Source organism: Nomascus leucogenys, chromosome 18 (genome assembly GCF_006542625.1).
Source record: "Nomascus leucogenys isolate Asia chromosome 18, Asia_NLE_v1, whole genome shotgun sequence".
NCBI lineage: Eukaryota > Metazoa > Chordata > Mammalia > Primates > Hylobatidae > Nomascus > Nomascus leucogenys.
In genome coordinates, this window is record NC_044398.1 from 34,128,977 (window position 1) to 34,150,243 (window position 21,267).

Consider the following 21,267-nt stretch of genomic DNA (forward strand, 5'->3'; position numbering starts at 1 on the left):
TTAATTATTACTTAGTTTGTATATAAAACACCATGATAAAAAGAAAATAATGGCCTAAAAATCACAACAGTCAAAAGGAAATCTTTGTTGTGAGTCAAGAGCACATTTTGGTCTAACAAAGCAATTTGGTGAAATATTAATCTCACTGAAAATATAAAGGATATCATATACTGAGCTCTGAGCCACTGGGGTCAGCTCATGGCGATCCATTTCATGAATAAATAGAGCAGACAAATCAAATATCATGATTAAAGGAACAAAGAAAATTTATGAATCTGAATAAAAGTAGCATAATATTGCAAATTGAGGTCCCGTCAAATACAAAATTAAAAAGGAAAATAATAAGGCCTAGTGTTTGTGTTCACAGCCAAAGACAAGAACCCAATCAACTTTCAGGGACAAACAAGGAAATTATGTAAGCTTCGATTTTTACAAAAATATATTACAGAGCACAGGATTTTGTGTCTTGTGCCATTCAGAAAAGAGGTTATGAACCTCATATTTTATATCCAAGCAAGTTTTTATTTATATACAAAGGTAAATTCTGACCTTTACTGTCTTGACAGACCCAGTTAATACATTTCAGATATTTGAGAGGTAAATTGAAAAATAACTCAAGCAAAAGGAGATAAAGATTAAAATGAATAAGCGGTGAAATGGAAACTAAGTGGTATAAACTTCTGAGCCACTAGTTGGAGAAAACTTACCGCCCATTTTACCTAATGTAAATTACATATCATTCTAATGTTGGGATTTGTTTACATTTATAAATCCTTAATTTTTCTGAAATTAAAAATTATTTTTAATTTTAAAATTTTAAGTTGCTATTAATTTTGGAAAATATTCAGATTAAATAAGTTTGAGGAAGAACATAAGGAATATGCTGGAGGAAGTTAGAAGTACTGAATTTTTTATCTTCTACAAATGAATAATTCTACATTCTTAATTTTTAAAAATATACTTAGATAAATTATAATACTGTTTATAAAATGCTTTAAAGTAATTATTAGTAGGCTGGAATAAAGTACCTTGCAAAAGTTAAAAGTTAAAAAAAAAAAAAGACAAAGTAGAAAAAATAAGGAAAACTTAAAAACAGCACAAAACTAAAGTAATAGAAATTAGACCAAATATAACAAATATAATAGTAGTTGCAATAGTCTTATGTCTTGGAGAGACTTTCCTTGAGGATCTAAAGCAAAATCCAGTAACTTGCTTTGTATAAAAAAAATTTACCTGAAGGAAAATGGCACGATAAGGCTGAACATAAAAGATTGGGGGAGGCTGGGCATGGTAGCTCACTCCTGTAATCTCAGCACTTTGGGAGGCCTAGGTGGGTGGATTGCTTGAGGTCAGGAGTTCGAGACCAGCCTGGTCAACATGGTGAAACCCTGTCTCTACTAAAAATACAAAAAAATTAGGTGGATGTGGTGGTTCACACCTGTAGTCCCTAGCTACTTGAGATGCTGAGGCAGAACAGTCACTTGAACCCAGGAGGCAGAGGTTGCAGTGAGTCAAGATCATGCCACTGCACTTCAGCCTGGGTGACAGAGTGAGACTCTGTCTTAAAAAATAAAGTAGAAGATTGGGGGAGAGAGAATAAAATTATTCTCATCAAAAATACTAGGATCTCAATAGTAAAATTAGAAAAGTAAATTTAAGACAGATTTATGAAAAAGGTCACTTTATATGGACATATGATAAATAATGAAAGATGAATCTTTTTATGCTGTGAAGTTTTGATAAAGTATTCTTTCTTTTCACCTCAGAATGTATCTTTAAAAAAATAACAGGTCTCTTCATAGCTCAAATTATATTATTATCTCTAAGCAATTAATAGTAATTCCTTAACATCTTCTAATATCTAGTCCATACTAAGATTTTCTCAATTGTTCCAAAAACATCCTGTACCTTGATGTCCCTAAACTAAAAGTCAGTCTAGGACTATGCACAACTGGTTATATCCCTTACGTCTCTTTTAATTTAGAACTATTCTTTTTTTTTCTTTTTGTATTGATTTGTTGAAGAGACTGCACCAGTTGTCCTGAATAATATCTTACCTTGAAAATAATTTTTAGAAAGATTTAAGAAGTATTGAAGAGCATCCTAAAGAAAGAAAAGTGAAAGCATTAATCTTTATCAGTAGGTACCTTGAAATTCTCTGTACTCAATATATTAAACCTAGTAATCATATTTGTCATAAAAGAGCCTGCCACCTGTTTTTCTAGGTGGTATGCCTAGTTTTCCTATGGATTGCTTGGGAGGCTATGGTGTATTCAGCTAGAAATTCCCTCTGTAAACACATTAGAATCTCATTAGCATGTTTACAAATTGCAGAGGAGCTGTGGCCCTGTACCAGGAGAACTTTGTGATATTTTCTTTACAGTTCATGTAAAGACTAATGTTAGTGTGGTTTTCTCAACATAAATTTAGAGGATTAGAAAAGATTCACTGCTTCTTATTGCAAGCAGTGATCTCTGTAAAGTGAATGCCTTAGTTTTAGGTGGCCAAGTATCCTTTTTATAGTAGAAAATTAGAAATCACTCAAAGATTTTAACAGTATAAAGTTTAGTTATAGAACTCGAGAAAGTCACTTGTTCAAACCAAGGGAGTTTTAACAGATACAACCCATTTGAAAACAAAGATAAGTAACAGCATTTTTCACATTATCAAATTAAAATCACCTATTTTAAATTTTTTTTTAATTTTTTTACATCTCTATTCTTCTTAATATAGGAAAAAAATCAGAAGAATCATAGACTAGGAATTAAAGGACTTGTTTGTAATTTAATTAGCTAAATGGCACTGACAGTTTCCATCACCTCTCTCTAGTGCTTTCTTTATCCAAAATATGAAGGTTTTTCTAGGTGATTTCTAAGTTCCCTTTCAGTTATAGCCTTCTATGCTTTTTTTCTTTTTGAAAAATATACATTCAACTCCAACCTATGTTTGCATGCAAACCTTCATAAAAATACGTTGACAGTATAAAGTGTTGAATTCAAAATATGCTGATTTAAAATCAGATTGCAGTGCTCTGAGAATTAACTGAAAGGCATAGAAGTTTACCTATTCAAACCTTATTAAAAAATGCCAAGAATGCCTATTTATCTTTACTACAATACCATAGTTAAATAATAGTTCAGATACATTTCCCATTGACTCTTCAGAATAATCTTGGGAAATTGCTAGTGTAGAATTTCCTTTATGGGGACACATAGACAGTGGAACTCAGGTTAAGTGGGCTAGCAGTATAGTATATTTGAAAAACCAAGACAGACCTGAGTTCAGATCCTGACTTTGAAACTTAATAGCCATGTTCTCTGAAGGGAGTTCTGTAATCTCTCCAAAGCCCCTTCTGTTAGAGGATAATAAAAGTAGTACTGGGCCGGGCTTGGTGGCTCATACCTATAATCCCAGCACTTTGGGAGGCTGAGGCAGGCAGATCACCTGAGGTCAGGAGTTCGAGACCAGCCTGGCCAACATGGTGAAACCCTGTCTCTACTAGAAATACAAAAATTAGCTGGGCATGGTGGCACACGCCTGTAGTCCCAGCTACTCGGGAGGCTGAGACAGGAGAATCACTTGAACCTGTGAGGCCGAGATTGCAGTGAGCCAAGATCGCATGCCACTGCACTCCAGCCTGGGCAACCGAGCAAGACTCCATCTCAAAAAAAAAAAAAAAAGTAGTACTGACCATATAGGGTTATGATAGTTACGTTGTGATAGAACTACATATGTAAACTACTTAATGCCTGGTCCATGGATACATGATGAATAGCAACTCTTATATATAAGCCCTAAATCACCCAGTGTAAATCAGTGCATATCTTATGATGTTTTAAGTTCCAAGTAAAAGTCCCTAACTAAAAGTGATTTTAAAAATAAAAACAGTTGTAAACTCAACAAGAAATTATATAGGTCTCATCCATTTCAGTGGTTTCTTATTGGTCATTTGGCTAATGATTGATTAGGTTCCAGATCGGCTTTTTTGGAATCCTATTGGCCGTCCATTCATGGTCACAAGATGTCTGTTGCTCTGTGTGTCACATTCTCACACAGTAATACCCAAGGATAGGTTAAGGGCCTATTATCTCCAGTGTCTGTTTTTAAAATCAACAAACCCTTTCTCAGATACCCTAGACTTTCCTGTTTGATTGGCTAGATTTGAGTTACTTGTCCCTTCCTAAGCATAGAAGAATGGGATTAATCACATTGGTTCAGAGTAATTAAGATCTGTCTCCTTGGGGTAAGAGATTAGGACACATTTCCCCAAATGTAGGACCAAATAGAAGGTGAGCATCTGTACAGTGTGTCAGCAATAAAGAAGGCAGATGGCGAGAAAATGATTTGGTTAGTCATTTTATATATGTTGACATGTCACTAGAAACTAGACTTTTCCAAATTTTGGAAAACTCATATATTTGCCAAATATTATTTTTCATGTGTTAGCATATAGACCACAGAAAATAAATCATAGACAATCCGCTACTTAGGATTTTTTGATTATATGATGGTACAAAAGTGGTACTCATTCAGTAAGCTCCTCAACTTATGACGGAATTATGTCCTGATAAACCCATCATAGGTTGAAAATAATCCCAAACCAAAAGTGCGTTTTTAGCAATATTATGAGTTTATCCAGGTGTGACCCCATTATAAATCAAAGAGCACCTGAATTTCTGGAATTGCAATAGGATGGAATAAGTAAAGTGTTTTCATTATGATAGTGTTTTTAAATTATCTTTTCTGTTCCTCATATATCCCTCGTATATGTTAAAAGTTGATCCTATTACAGTAAATTCCAAGAGATTCTAAATATTTGATTATATATTGAATCTGGGGGGTTATTTTGGAGTTAGAGTCTCACTCTGTCACCCAGGATGGAGTGCGGTGGTGCAATCTCAGCACACTGTGGCCTCGACCTCCCGAGCTCAGGTGATCCTCTCACTCAACCTCCCAGGTAGCTGGGACTGCAGGCACATGCTACCATGCCTGGCTGTTTTTGTTGTGTGTTTTTTGTAGATACAGGGTTTTGCCTTGTTGCCCAGGCTGGTCTGGAACCCCTGGGCCCAAGCAATCCACCAGCCACAGCCTCCCAAAATACTGGGAGTACAGGTGTGAGCTACAGCACCCAGCCTATATTGAATTTTGTTTCAGTGACTGTCTGATTTCTTAGGAATGGGAAATATGTTTCTATGATAGACATTTTTGTTTTTAGATTTTATTTTGTACAAAGAAATTGGAATGATCTGATTGCAGTTAAGAAAAATTTTGAATATGGCTAAATATTATTAAAGTAGAAATGTATCATTTTAACCTGATGCAATAATCAAGAATTTTTTAGTTTCCTATGAGAAAGTATATCTACCTGCAGTGAGGTTAACAAATAATGTGGTTATTTTCTAGCTTTTCACTAAGGGTGAATTCTCTTTTTTTTTTGAAACGGTGTCTCCCTCTGTCACCCAGGCTGGAGTGCAGTGGCGCGATCTGCGCTCACTGCAAGCTCTGCTTCCAGGTTCATGCCATTCTCCTGCTGCAGCCTCCTGAGTAGCTGGGACTACAGGCGCCCGCCACCACATCTGGCAAATTTTTTGTATTTTTAGTAGAGACAAGGTTTCACTGTGTTAGCCACGATGGTCTGGATCTCCTGACCTTGTGATCCACCCGCCCTGGCCTCCCAAAGTGCTGGGATTACAGGCGTGCACCACCGTGCCTGGCTGGGAGAATTCTCTTTATCAATATTTTCATGATCTTTTTTGAAAGTGATGATTATTTGGGAAAGTTACTTTGTGTTATATAAATGAGTGTGCTTTGAGTGGAATCGTGTGGAGAAGTCATTTGTGAACAGAAATGGTCAGATGGATCTTGTCAAAGGGCTGACATTCTTCAAAATATTTCAGTCCAGTAAAGTCAATACAACATGAAAGAGGCTTCATCACACTGCACATGCGAACAGACATCCTGACAAGTGGACTGGTATTCAATGTCCAGCAGAGTTCCATAAAAAATGCATTTAGGAAACTGAGCTTTAGTGACTGTAGTACCATGACAGTTCAGGGAAATACTGTAAATTCTGCAGTTGCATTCTTTTTATACTGAATATCCCTATATATTCTACATCCATATACTTAACTCCTTATATTGATATACATAAAATCATATATTGTATGTTTTATGGACAATATAAGAGATTGCCAAGGGTAATTTAGATTATTTAAAATTCTAACCTTATAGGCTGACTCTCAAACCTACTCCCTGAATAAGATGAGAGACCACTGAACAGACCTTAATGTTGGCTGTGATAACATTTTTTCTTCAAAAAAGTAGCCAGAACTATTTTGCCATGTGTGACTTTTTTGTTGCTTTGGTTACATACCCCCTAAAAAAGCCCTGATTACCTCCTGTCATAGCTGTTAATTTTTTTGTAGGTAATTTAGTTTTGCTTGTCTCTTAGAGGTGTTTATGTGTTTTCCTAAAGCTTCTCTTGTGTGTCTTGGTGTGTATATGCAGAATTAAACCAATGTAAAAATTTGTGTTTTTGTTTAGGCAACTCAGCATATCTGCCACCAAAAATGTAAAGAGGAAAAATGCACTTATGCTGATAAATATACCCAAACACCCTGGAGACGAATTCCTGTAAGTAACGTTTGCTCTTAGCCTCCTCTCCAGTCATTTGCTATTTTGATGTTTTATTTCACTCTTTTTACAGCAATCTCTAATAATTTTGAATCTGTCATGGCTGTTAATTTTTTTGTAGGTAATTTATTTTTGCTTGTCTCTTAGGTGTTTATGTGTTTTCCTAAAGCTTCTCTTGTGTGTCTTACGTAAGTGAATGTGCATTTAATAGCTTTTTCATTCTGCATACTATAGTTCATTTTATTTGCGTGTCTACTCTCCTCTTATTGCATGTATTTATGAGAGTAGTTCCACATACCTTAAAGGAAATAGCAGTACTGTATGCAGTCATCCCACTTTAGCAGCATATGACACTTTGAAAATATATGATGTAGCATTTTCCTTTTGTGTTAAAACTTTTCAAATACGTTTATTATAATTACTCAAATGTTGAGGCTGTTAGGAAATATAAATGCACGAAGATACAGACAATAAAAGTTACGTTTTAGGCAGAACTAGGGAATGGTTTATTTTAAATAGGAAGTAACTATGTATTCCATGCTTGTTTTTCAAAAATGTTATATCTCAAAACATGTTTAGTGCTAAAAATACTCTATCATTTAATCTGAGTTCTTCAGAACTTAGTTCAGGATGTGTGTGAGCCAGAGAATTATCATATGGACATTAGTCATTCTCCTATTGTTTGGGGCCAGGTAGTAGACATTTCTTGTTAAGAGATTGCCTAATAAGTCAGCCTTGACTCTTTTGCCTTATGTTTAGGAGTGGAATCCTAGTAACACAAAGGAACAGAGAAATATAATGGCTAATATAATCAGCAATTCAGTTTATAAAGCTTAGCCATAAGCCTTTAAAGTCTATAAAAGAGTTTTGTTTCTTTTCATCTAACAAGTTTTTTTTTTTTTTTGTGCTCTGTATAAGATACAATGGTAGGAATTAATTTATTCAACAAAAGTTTGATGATCCTCTTTCATCCCAGATATTTGGCTTTCAAACTAGAAGTGGGGAATTAGGGAAGGAAATACAGACAAATAAGGATTCCTCTTTTTATAAGTACTTCTTAAGAAATTGGGAATGCATTGATGTAGTTAAAGTGCTGTGTAAGTCTATAAGGTTAAAAGGATGTGGGAAAGTCTAGTTGAAAGAATCAAGGAGCTTGGTGAAGAAAATGAAGGTTGTGTTTGAATCGTAGAAAGCAAAAGATACCAACAGAAAAAGATGATGTAATATTATTTAATGTCAAAGGCGGTGGAAGCTCATCTGTTTGCAGCAGTTGTTTAATAGACTGTGCCCCTTGCTTCTAGATGGAAGTTTGGGCTTTCCAGGTGTCTCTATTTACCCCATAGGGATGTTATGCCTTATAATTGTGCTACTAAGAAGATTGGTGATTCCATTAAGCATGATAAGTTCCATTTTGCCATCCTCATGGAAGTCTTTATACCACCTCTGGCTCCTTCAACCTCACCGTTCTGGAAACTGGATGTTAGTCTTCCTCCTCATCAGACAAAAGTAACTATAAAAAAAGTAACTATAAAAGTTACTATAGGAATCATCTGGCCAAATACCTTTGTTTTGTAGATAAGGTAGCAAAAGCTAGGGAGATTAACTGGCGTAGCAAAGTTTCCATAATTAATAAGTGGCTGAGCTAGTACTATAACTTAGGACTCTTGACCGCTAGTTCTAGGTTCTTTTCCCCAAAAGCACATTGAAGAGCATTTGAAGGAGAGTGGTTTGCTGCCAACAGCAGCAGAGCAACAATTTGAATGTATTGAGATTTGTCCAAGGGGATTTTGGTATCACTTAATGGCTGCAAATAAGATCTCTGAAGTAGAGAATCAACAGGAAATAAGAGGAAGAAATATAATAGTAGAACAGGGGAAAGGAGGAAAAGCAGATATTCACTTACTCATTCAGCAGATATTTATGTGACTACTTCATGCCAGGCACTGTATTAATTTGGATGTGTAAATATAAAGAAGAATATAAAAATGTATGTGTAAATATAAAGTTCCATCCCTCAAGATGCTTGTAGAAACCCCCAGTGTGCTTAAATGATAGTAAGCTCACTCTTTTTCTGCATGTGAAGAAGCTAAGACTAAGAAGTGACTTATGCAAATGTTTACACAGCTTGTATACAGCAGTTTTATTTTAGTTGCTTTTCTTTTGAATGGTTGCTGGAGGGTGAGGGGGCTAGAAGGAATAGAGAGGAGAAAAGGATCATAGCTCTGGGAAGGGAGGACAGAGGCTTAATCTTAGTGAGAGATCATAATAAGGACTTACTTCCCTGAGAGGAAAAAAAACAGGTGCCCAGGTTTGCACTGCATGGTAGAAGACTTAGCAGTATACTGTGATCATCCATAGAAACATACTTTTATTTTAAAAATTATTTAATTTATTTTGAGACAGGGTCTTGCTCTGTCACCCAGGCTTGAGTGCAATGGTGCAATTATGGTCCACTATAGTCTTGACCTCCTGGGCTCAAGTGATCCTCCTGCCTCAGCCTCCCAAGTAGCTGGGACCACAGGTGTGCACTACCATGCCTGGCTAATTTTTTGATTTTTTGTAGAGACAGGAGTCTCACACTCCTGGGCTCAAGTGATCATTTTGCCTCAGCCTCCCCAAATGCTGGGATTATAGACATGAGCCACAATGCCTGACCACATACTTGTGTTTTAAATTACTGAGAAAAAAGTATTTTTGGTTGAAAAGGCATAGTTTCAGTAAGAGTGTAATAAGAAAACTCCTCTACAACCAAGTTAGGTTCAATCTAATGTGAGTACAAAGAAATCTTTTGACATATTAAATTACATAAGTCATTTTCTCAATAGAAATAATAAAATTCAATACCTATCATTAAAAGAATAAAAAAAAATACTAAGAATACTTTATGAGTAACATGAGGCCAAAAAATATACGTTTAAAAGAGAAGTACTCTAAAGCGGATTTTTCTTTTCCTATTTTTATTGAGAGATAACGATGTATTTATTCTATAGCAAATATAGAAAATAGAGAAGCAAAACAACTTAAGAAAAATTTTAAGTACTTAAATCATACAAGCCAATGACAGTCATTGTTAACATTTAATATATGGTCTTCCAGCCTTTTTTGGTGACGTGTGTATATGTGTATGTGCCACCTGTCATATCTATTTAGATGGAATTATGTTGTATATGTGGCATTTTAACCTACATAGGTAGTGATAATGGTGGTTGCTGTTATTATTTGGTTTGATTTTTTTGCTAAACCAAAATGAAGAAATGCATTACCTTTAATCAAGTTAAGGAATTAATTCCTTTACTGGATGGTTTTTGTAAGGTTCTTGAAATAAATTACTACAGTTTTTTTTTTCTGAAAGGTTTATACAGGCTTATACTACCACCAACTAAGTATGACCAGAAAGTGGCTTGGTGGCCATGATGTTAGGTTGTGCGATTCAAGTGTTTGATGTCATTAGGTTATTAAAAAAAAGCCCCTGATATTTCCCTCCACAAAAGAGGAAGTACAGGGGCAGGAGGGCTACCCCTTGTGCCCCACACCATCATTTCAGGTGGTACTGGGAAGCCACTCCCAATTATTTCTGTTATGACCATTCCTGTTATGTAATGTTTTCTTACCTTACAAATTCTTTCTTCCTCCTGGCCTAAAAACCATTTTATCATGCTATTTTCTGCATATATTCAACCTCAGCTTTTGTATATTGATTTTATATATATTGATCCTCAGAATTTTAGGAGTTTTTTTCTGCCTGTAGTAAAATTGGGCTTTCATGCTACAGGTGCTTTTGGTGTTAGAGCTGTACTGATAAAGATCAAAACGGTTTGGTTTCGGTTTGGTTATTATTTGTGAGACTGAACCCAGCAAGGGAATAGTGGCTAGTCACCTGGTGGGTGCTCTTCATTTAGGGCAAGACAAAGGTTTCTACTACCATAGGGAGCTGCCTAAGCCATGCTGTAGGCATAGTACAGGATGTTTTTAAGTACAAGTTTTTAAGAACAGTATTTTCAGCATTGAGGACCAGAGTGTGAAGCACTTCTTACTGGAGTAAGGGGTCTATCTTCTGCTTGAGAAAGCAATAATATAGTGTTATAAACTCCCCCGAGCCTTGCATTATAAAAAGAGGGCAGCCATAGGACCGTACTCCAGAATTGAGAATGCCCTACTCTAGAGCGACACAGTCCTATACAACTTTCTGTGCTGTCCATTGTAGTAGGCTGTAGCTACATGTGACTGTTGAGCACCTGAAAATGTAACTAAGGAAGAGAATTTTAAATTTTGTTTAGTTGTAATTAATTTAAATGTAAATAATCACATGTAGCTAATTGACATCATTTTGGACAAAGCAGCCCTAGACCTAATGATATCTACTTACATGGATACGGAAAGCTACCTATAACAATAAGTAAAGGGCAAGTCAGTAAAAGCAGTTTTCAGAAGAAATGAAGGAAAATAAAAAAGATGGAGTTCAGATTTAGGTGGAGAAAAAAGAGGGAAAAGAGATAAGAATGAGCTGTAAGAGCAGAAAATGATACCTCCAGAGGAAAGTGGGGCAATTATTTTTCTTCATCTGAGGGGCAAAATACCCAGATACAATGGTGAAATGAATAACACGAAAAGAAGAATAACAATATGGAAGATGCCTAATCATTCACATGAAAATAGTTTATATTACTGTGAATACTGCTGGAGGTTGTTGGTTATGCGAGAAATCAAGATTAATTTTAAACATAAAAACTTATGAAACTATTTTTAAACATAGTGTACAGATCCATGTACAAGCATATTCTTAAAAATTAGCATTATCTTGGACTGAATTTATTTATTTATTTTTTTATTTTTTATTTTTTATTTTTTTTTTTGAGACGGAGTCTTGCTCTTTCGCCCAGGCTAGAGTGCAGTGGTGCAATCTCGGCTCACTGCAAGCTCCGCCTCCCGGGTTCACGCCATTCTTCTGCCTCAGCCTCTCCGAGTAGCTGGGACTACAGGCGCCTGCCACCACGCCCGGCTAATTTTTTGTATTTTTTAGTAGAGACGGGGTTTCACCGTGGTCTCGATCTCCTGACCTTGTGATCCGCCCGCCTCGGCCTCCCAAAGTGCTGGGATTACAAGCGTGAGCCACTGCGCCCGGCCTGAATTTATTTTTATGTATTTCCAATACTGTTTTAAAAGCATTTAACATCAGTATTTAAAAATATGAATATTTTGCACATTAAGTAAATTGTAAAATCTTATGGTATGTACCTTTGGTAGTCCATTTGTTTGAACACCTAAAGTTAACCAAAGAAGCCAAAATATTAGAAAAACATTCAAATGCCTTATTACTTATCCCCTTGAATCTCTACGCAGGGAGAACAGGGTAGACCCAAAGGATCTACCTGGCCTGTCATGTAATGACCTGACCTGGATTACTCTGAAAATTGAGTATATGAATACACAGACCATTGTATCGGTATCAGTGTGAAAAGGTGCCTACTAGATAAAATTCTGAATGGGCACAATTTGATCTAATGCTAATTTTCTCTCATATTTTTAAGAACTAACTCTGTTATATATAGCAAAGAGGCAAGAAAAGATGATTTTATATACATTAAAAATGATCTGTTGGAATTATAGTACTGAGTCAAAGATTAATCTATGTTATGGTATATATAAAAGATATGCATATGTAATTTATGTAAGTTCAGCCATTGGAATATGGTCAGCATTGTCAACCACCCTTTTTGTGCTTAGAATTAGGTTTTTGGTTACAGCACTTTGGGAGGCTGAGGCGGGTGGATCACCAGAGGTTGGGAGTTTGAGACCAGCCTGACCAACATGGAGAAACCCCGTCTCTACTAAAAATACAAAAATTAGCCAGGCGTGGTGGTGCATGCCAATAATCCCAGCTACTCCGGAGGCTGAGGCAGGAGAATTACTTGAACCTGGGAGGTGGAGGTTGTGGTGAGCTGAGATTGCACCATTGCACTCCAGCCTGGGCAGCAAGAATGAAACTCTGTCTCAAAAAAAAAAAAAAGAATTAGGTTTTTGGGCCTCAGATTTACCGAGTCAAGTATTTTCCCATCATAAATATTTATAAAATAGAAAAGGTAAAAGCAGAAAACTATCACAGTTACATCACAAAAATCACATCAAATGTTTATAATTTCCAAAGGAGACAGATTTTACCTAGTTTCTAGCAACCATGGAAATTTATCAGCAAAGAACTCCGCTCTGTTTTTTCTTGCCTGAGAGATGGGATGGAACGCTAACCAAAAGACAATGCAGGCAAAAGATTTATCTTATGAATGATGTCCCCCAAATCCATTTTCTTAGACCATATTCTTTCCTGATTTGGAAGTGGGCAAAATTATTGGTTAATTTTTATGTGGGAAAAATGTCAATTTTTTTTCTTTTCCTTTTTTTTTTTTTTTTTTTTTTGAGATGGAATCTCTCTCTGTTGCCCAGGCTCTAGTCAGTGGCATGATCTCGGCTCACTGCAACATCTGCCTCCCTGTTCAAGAGATTCTCCCACCTCAGCCTCCCAAGTAGCTGATACCACAGGTGCATCCCACCATACCCGACTAATTTATTTATATATATATATATATATATTTATTTTTATTTTTATTTTTTTTTTGAGACGGAGTCTTGCTCTGTCACGATCCCGGCTCACTGCAAGCTCCGCCTCCCGGGTTCACGCCATTCTCCTGCCTCAACCTCCCGAGTAGCTGGGGCTACAGGTGCCCGCCACTACACCTGGCTAATTTTTTGTATTTTTTTTTAGTAGAGACGGGGTTTCACCATGTTAGCCAGGATGGTCTCGATCTCCTGACCTCATGATCCACCTGCCTCTGCCTCCCAAAGTGCTGGGATTACAGGCGTGAGCCACCGCACCCAGCCCTAATTTCTGTATTTTTAGTAGAGATGGGGTTTCACCATATTGGCCAGGCTGGTCTTGAACTCCTGACCTCAGGTGATCTGTCCACCTCAGCCTCCCAAAGTGCTGGGACCACAGGCGTGAGCCACCCACCGTGCCCAGCCAAATGTCCTGATTTTAAATTTAAATGAGCCCATTTATTTCTCTGGAGAGACGTTGCATGCATGTGCCCGTGCACGTGTGTGTGTTTGTGTGTGTGTGTGTTCCAAAGGGAATTACTTCTTTGCTAAGGCCTTTTATTTGTATTCATTATTACTTATATTTTTAAATGCCACTAAAAGTATTTTTAGAGAAAATCACATATACATTGGTGTTTAAGTAATATTTATGATCTGGTCATACAGTTATTTTTAGATTATTCAATGTTTAACTCAATATTAGACATTGGCCATGGAATACAGCCTGTGTTTTGATGATCTGAATGTTGACAGGAGCCATCTGTGTTGCTGAGACATTGTGTAGCATGCAGAATTTATGACAACACAAGAATTCTTTTATGTTTGTCATTTCTTCTATTTTTTTAAACATTAGTGCTGTGACTTTCTTTCATGTATACAGGTTAAACCAATAACCGAAAAAACAGAATTGTTTCTTAAGGATATGAACAAATTAAATATGGATATTATAGTAGTTGAGTGGTTTATTGGTTATAAGCTTACAGTTATCTAACTCTGTATTTTTCAATACCAGATACTAAAACTATAGAAGGCATTTTTGAAACTTTGTTTAAAGTATCCATTGGAAGAAGCAAAGTTTGCCTGTAGTGTAATTACAAAAGAGTGATAAGAAGTTGCAAAAAATGTAGAGATCTTTTTTATTTTTCAACCAATTTTTCACATTAGTTACGTTTTACGTAATTGTAGTACAATATCAAAACCAGGAAATTGACATTAGTGATGGTGTGTGTGCACGCTTCTGTGCCGTTTTATAACTTGTGTAGTAACTGTGCCATTTTATAACTTGTGTAGTAACGATCATCATATTTAAGGTATAGAACTATTGTACCACCACAGTGTTTTCCCTTGTGTGGTACCTCTTTACATTCATAACCATTCTCACTTTCTCTCACCATTCCTAGCCTCTGGCAACCACTAAATCTGTTTTACATCTTTATAATTTTATTATTTTCAGATTTTATAGAAATAGTATCTTACAGTGTTGAGCTTTGGAACTTGGCTTTTTAAAACTAGCATAACACCCTGGAGATCCATTCAAGTAGTTGTGTGCATCAGTAGTTTGTTTCTTTTTATTGCTGAGTACTATTCCATGATATGGATGTACCACAGTTTAAATAAACTGTTTAAATAAATAGTAAAGATGTTGATTCTCCCAATTTATGAATATGGTATGTCTCTCCATTAATTTAAACCTTTTTGATTTCTTAATCAGCATTATTCAGTTTTCAGAACACAGTTCACTACATGCTTTCTTTTTTTTTATTATTATACTTTAAGTTCTAGGGTACATGTGCACAACGTTCAGGATTGTTACATATGTATACATGTGCCGTGTTGGTGTGCTGCACCTATTAACTCGTCATTTACATTAGGTATATCTCCTGATGCTATCCCTCCGCCCTCCCCCAATCCCACAACAGGCCCCAGTGTGTGATGTTCCCCTTCCTGTGTCCAAGTGTTCTCATTGTTCATTTCCCACCTATGATTGAGAACATGCGGTGTTTGTTTTTTTGTTCTTGCGATAGTTTGCTGAGAATGATGGTTTCCAGCTTCATCCATGTCCCTACAAAGGACATGAACTCATCCTTTTTTATGGCTGCATAGTATTCTATGGTGTATATGTGCCACATTTTCTTAATCCAGTCTATCATTGATGGACATTTGGGTTGGTTCCATATCTTTGCTATTGTGAATAGTACTGCAGTAAACATACGTGTGCATGTGCCTTTATAGCAGCATGATTTATAATCCTTTGAGTATATATCCAGTAATGGGATGGCTGGGTCAAATGGTATTTCTAGTTCTAGATCCCTGAGGAATCGCCACACTGTCTTCCACAATGGTTGAACTAGTTTACAGTCCCACCAGCAGTGTGAAAGTGTTCCTATTTCTCCACATCCACTCCAACATCTATTGTTTCCTGACTTTTTACTGATGGCCATTCTAACTGGTGTGAGATGGTATCTCATTGTGATTTTGGTTTGCATTTCTATGATGGCCAGTGATGATGAGCATTTTTTCATGTGTCTGTTGGCTGCATAAATGTCTTCTTTTGAGAAGTGTCTGTTCATATCCTTCACCCACTTGTTGATGGGGTTGTTTTTTTCTTGTAAATTTATTTGAGTTCTTTGTAGATTCTGGATATTAGCCCCTTGTCAGATGAGTAGATTGCAAAAATTTTCTCCCATTCTGTAGGTTGTCTGTTCACTCTGATGGTAGTTTCTTTTGCTGTGCAGAAGCTCCTTAGTTTAATTAGATCCCATTTGTCAATTTTGGCTTTTGTGGCCCTTGCTTTTGGTGTTTTAGACATGAAGTCCTTGCCCATGCCTATGTCCTGAATGGCATTGCCTAGGTTTTCTTCTAGGGTTTTTATGGTTTTAGGTCTAGCATGTAAGTCTTTAATCCATCTTGAATTAATTTTTGTATAAGGTGTAAGGAAGGGATCCAGTGTCAGCTTTCTACATATGGCTAGCCAGTTTTCCCAGCACCATTTATTAAATAGGGAATCCTTTCCCCATTTCTTGTTTTTGTCAGGTTTGTCAAAGATCAGATGATTGTAGATGTGTGGTATTATTTCTGAGGGCTCTGTTCTGTTCCATTGGTCTATATCTCTGTTTTGGTACCAGTACCATGCTGTTTTGGTTACTGTAGCCTTGTAGTATAGTTTGAAGTCAGGTAGTGTGATGCCTCCAGCTTTGTTCTTTGGCTTAGGATTGTCTTGGCATTGCGGGCTCTTTTTTGGTTCCATATGAACTTTAAAGTAGTTTTTTCCAATTCTGTGAAGAAAGTCATTGGTAGCTTGATGGGGATGGCATTGAATCTATAAATTACCTTGGGCAGTATGGTCATTTTCACGATATTTATTCTTCCTACCCATGAGCATGGAATGTTCTTCCATTTGTTTGTATCCTCTTTTATTTCATTGAGCAGTGGTTTGTAGTTCTCCTTGAAGAGGTCCTTCACGTCCCTTGTAAGTTGGATTCCTAGGTATTTTATTCTCTTTGAAGCAATTGTGAATGGGAGTTCTGTCATGATTTGGCTCTCTGTCTGTTATTGGTGTATAAGAATGCTTGTGATTTTTGCACATTGATTTTGTATCCTGAGACTTTGCTGAAGTTGCTTATCAGCTTAAGGAGATTTTGGGCTGAGACGATGGGGTTTTCCAGTTGCTTGATAGATCTTCCTCCATCCCTTTATTTTGAGTCTATGTGTGTCTCTGCATGTGAGATGGGTTTCCTGAATACAGCACACTGATGGGTCCTGACTCCTTATCCAGTTTGCCAGTCTGTGTCTTTTGATTGGAGCGTTTAGCCCATTTACATTTAACGTTAATATTGTTATGTGTGAATCTGATCCTGTCATTATGATGTTAGTTGGTTATTTTGCTCGTTAGTTGCTATAGTTTCTTCCTAGTCTCGATGGTCTTTACAATTTGGCATGTTTTTGCAGTGGCTGGTACCAGTTGTTCCTTTCCATGTTTAGTGCTTCCTTCAGGAGCTCTTTTAGGGCAGGCCTGGTGGTGACAAAATCACTCAGCGTTTGCTTGTCTGTAAAGTGTTTTATTTCTCCTTCACTTATGAAGCTTAGTTTGGCGGGATAGGAGATTCTGGGTTGAAAATTCTTTTCTTTAAGAATGTTGAATATCGGCCCCCACTCTCTTCTGGCTTGTAGAGTTTCTGCTGAGAGATCAGCTGTTAGTCTGATGGGCTTCCCTTTGTGGGTAACCCGACCTTTCTCTCTGGCTGCCCTTAACATTTTTTCTTTCATTTCAACTTTGGTGAATCTGACAATAATGTGTCTTGGAGTTGCCCTTCTCGAGGAGTATCTTTGTGGCGTTCTCTGTATTTCCTGAATCTGAATGCTGGCCTGCCTTGCTAGATTGGGGAAGTTCTCCTGGATAATATCTTGCAGAGTGTTTTCCAACTTGGTTCCATTCTCCCCATCATTTTCAGGTACACCAATCAGACGTAGGTTTGGTCTTTTCACATAGTCCCAAATTTCTTGGAGGCTTTGTTCATTTCTTTTTATCCTTTTTTCTCTAAACTTCCCTTCTCTTTTCATTTCATTCATTTCATCTTCCATCAGCGATACCCTTTCTTCCAGTTGATCGCATCTGCTACTGAGGCTTCTGCAATCTTCGCGTAGTTCTCGAAACTTGGCTTTCAGCTCCATCGGCTCCTTGAAGCCCTTCTCTCCATTGGTTATTCTAGTTATCCATTCTTCTAATTTTTTTTCAAAGTTTTTAACTTCTTTGCTGTTGTTTTGAATTTCCTCTCGTAGCTCAGAGTAGTTTGATCGTCTGAAGCCTTCTTCTCTCAACTCATCAAAGTCATCCTCCATCCAGCTTTGTTCCGTTGCTGGTGAGGAACTGCGTTCCTTTGGAGGAGGAGAGGTGCTCTGTTTTTTAGAGTTTCCAGTTTTTTTGGTCTGTTTTTTCCCCATCTTTGTGGTTTTATCTACTTTTTGTCTTTGATGATGGTGATGTACAGATGGGTTTTTGGTGTGGATGTCCTTTCTGTTTGTTAGTTTTCCTTCTACCAGACAGGACCCTCAGCTGCAGGTCTGTTGGAGTTTACTAGAGGTGCACTCCAGACCCTGTTTGGCTGGGTGTCAGCAGCGGTGGCTGCAGAACAGCAGATTTTCGTGAGACCACAAATTCAGCTGTCTGATAGTTCCTCTGAAAGTTTTGTCTCAGAGAAGTACCGGGTTGAATGAGGTGTCAGTCTGTCCCTACTGGGGGGGTGCCTCCCAGTTAGGCTGCTCAGGGGTGAGGGACCCACTTTAGGAGGCAGTCTGACCGTTCTCAGATCTCCAGCTGCGTGCTGGGAGAACCACTACTCTCTTCAAAGCTGTCAGTCAGACAGGGACATTTAAGTCTGTGGAAGTTCTTGCAGAGTTTTTGTTTGTCTGTGCCCTACCCCCAGAGGTGGAGCCTACAGAGGCAGGCAGGCCTCCTTGAGCTGTGGTGGGCTCCACCCAGTTCGAGCTTCCTGGCTGCTTTGTTTACCTAAGCAAGCCTGGGCAATGGCGGGCGCCCCTCCCCCAGCCTCGCTGCCGCCTCGCAGCTTGATCTCAGACTGCTGTGCTAGCAATTAGCGAGACTCCGTGGGCATAGGACCCTCCGAGCCAGGTGCGGGACACAATCTCCTAGTGTGCCGTTTTCCAGGCCCGTTGGAAAAGCGCAGTTAGGGTGGGACTGACCCGATATTCCAGGTGCCGTCTGCTTCCCCTTTCTTTGACTAGGAAAGGGAACTCCCTGACCCCTTGCGCTTCCCGAGTGAGTCAATGCCTCGCCCTGCTTCGGCTCGCACACAGTGCGCTTCACCGACTGTCCTGCACCCACTGTTAGGCACTCCCTAGTGAGATGAAACCAGTACCTCAAGCAGAAATGCAGAAATCACCCGTCTTCTGTGTCGCTGGGGCTGGGAGCTGGAGACCGGAGCTGTTCCTATTCGGCCATCTTGGCTCCACCCAATCTGTCTTTTAATGGGTATATTTCAGCCCTTTATATTTAATGTAATTTTTGCTATGTAAGTCTGCCATTTTATTTTTTTCTTTTTTCTTTATTTCTGTTTTCTTTTTCTTTTCTGTGTATTAGTTTTTTAATAATTCCATTTTTATTTATATATAGTATTTTGAGTTTATGTCTTTATAATAATGTTTTAGTTGTTGCTCTAGGCATTATATTTCACACACAAACACATATATATTTAACTATATATAGTCTACTACATGTAGAAACCTTATGTCCCCTTAAGTCCCTTTTCCTCCCCCATTTATAAGTTTCTTAAATATTTTCTATGCGTATTTTAAGAAGTACATAAGAAAATGTCACAGTCATGCGAGGATGGAGGCCTACACTCCCCAGTCCTCCCTTTCTTTTTTCTTTTTTTTTGAGACGGAGTCTTGCTCTGTCGCCCAGGCTGGAGTGCAGTGGGGTGATCTCGGCTCACAGCAAGCTCCACCTCCTGGGTTCAGGCCATTCTACTGCCTCAGCCTCCCAAGTAGCTGGGACTACAGGCACCTGCCACCACACTCAGCTAATTTTTTGTATTCTTAGTAGAGACAGGGTTTCACCATGTTAGCCAGGATGGTCTGGATCTCCTGACCTCGTGATCCGCCCACCTCAGCCTCCCAAAGAGCTGGGATTACAGGCGTGAGCCACCATGGCCAGCCTTTCCAGTCCTCCCTTTCTGATGGGAATGGGGGCTGGGGCCACAGGTTTTTCTGTGGTGTTAGGTAGATTACTGGATACAAGTTTTCTGCATTGCTAGGCTACCTCTTTCCTGATCCTTTGGCTAGAGTGCAGGCTTTCTTAAATTTTTTTGTGTGTTCCTTGTCATTTCCAGGGGCTGGCTTCTCTATCACTCATTTTAGGATACATTAGGCAAAAAGAAAATCACCGTATTTTTCCTTGGGTCCCAAGCTGGTCTCACTTTTTCTCTCTACCTTTCAGAGTATTGTGTTTTATATATCGTGCCCAGGGTTTTTAGCTGTATTTGACAGCAGGAAAAGGGAGAAGTATGTCTACTCCACCTTTTCCTGAAACTGGAATTCCTTCTCCTATTAAATGCTGATCAGAGTATGTTATTTCTACTCTCTATAAGTAAATTGACAAGAAGCTAAGTAGTTGACACAAAGGAAAGTAAGAGAGCTATTATTCTCAGGGTGGTTATATTTAGTAGAAGAATTTTTAAGATACTCAAATCAAAGTAATGAAAAGAGGAAGAAAGATTCCACCAATGGCTGTGGGTGTTTATAAACAAGAACGATCATAATTAATTTAGGCAGGATCAGGAAAAGCTTTTAGGAAATGGGTTTGAAAGAGCCTAAGGGGGCTGGATAGGATTTTGACAGTTGGGTAGAGAAGTGGAAGACGTATTGTAGGTGGCAGAAATAAAATGAGTAACATTCTTTGTCTTTCTGGGCATAAGCTCAGATGGCATACAACTGTTTGATAGGCTAATAGATGGGTGCCCCTTGGCAGTGGCAGGCAGCGCTGTTTATGTATTTATTTCACAAGGTTGTCTTTCCCTTCTTATACTCAGAGCTATGCCAGAGATTATGATTTGTTGGTCTTGGGGAAATGAAGACAGATATCATTGTTTTTGTTTTTAAAATTTCTTAGGTGGTTATAGTATGTGGCCCAGGATTGACAGATGCTACAGCTGCATCTCTAGATAGACACAGTAAATTAATTTAATTTTGTTTAAATCAGTAAATAGTTACTTAATGTCTGCTATATGCTGGGGGAGTTTTAGGCTATAGAAGGTGGGACATCTAATATCTTTTAAAACTCCTGCCAAGTTATAGGTACTGTGACAGATACTTTCACCTAAATTATTTCAGGAATTAATGATCTAGCAGGAGAGACAATTTAATACAAAGTTGATTGTTTTAAATGCCATATAGAGTTATGAAATTAAAAATAGAGTTATAAAATTACTGGAGTGGAGATGGGGACAGATACAAGTAACTAAATTATAGGAACTAAAAGTAAGAGGGCTCTTCGAGATGAACCAGTCCAACCTCTGCATCTGACGAATG

General features: G+C 37.9%; 1 protein-coding gene across 7 annotated transcripts in view; it reads left to right on the forward strand.

Annotated features, from left to right (window-relative positions):
• Window positions 1–21,267, forward strand: part of CCSER2 (coiled-coil serine rich protein 2) — a 187,127-nt gene that overhangs the window by 145,043 nt on the left and 20,817 nt on the right. For all 7 annotated transcript variants that reach the window (XM_030797951.1, XM_030797953.1, XM_030797954.1 and 4 more), the window contains one exon: window positions 6,544–6,633. In XM_030797951.1, the coding sequence (XP_030653811.1) occupies window positions 6,544–6,633 (90 nt within the window). The remainder of the gene's footprint in view (window positions 1–6,543; window positions 6,634–21,267) is intronic.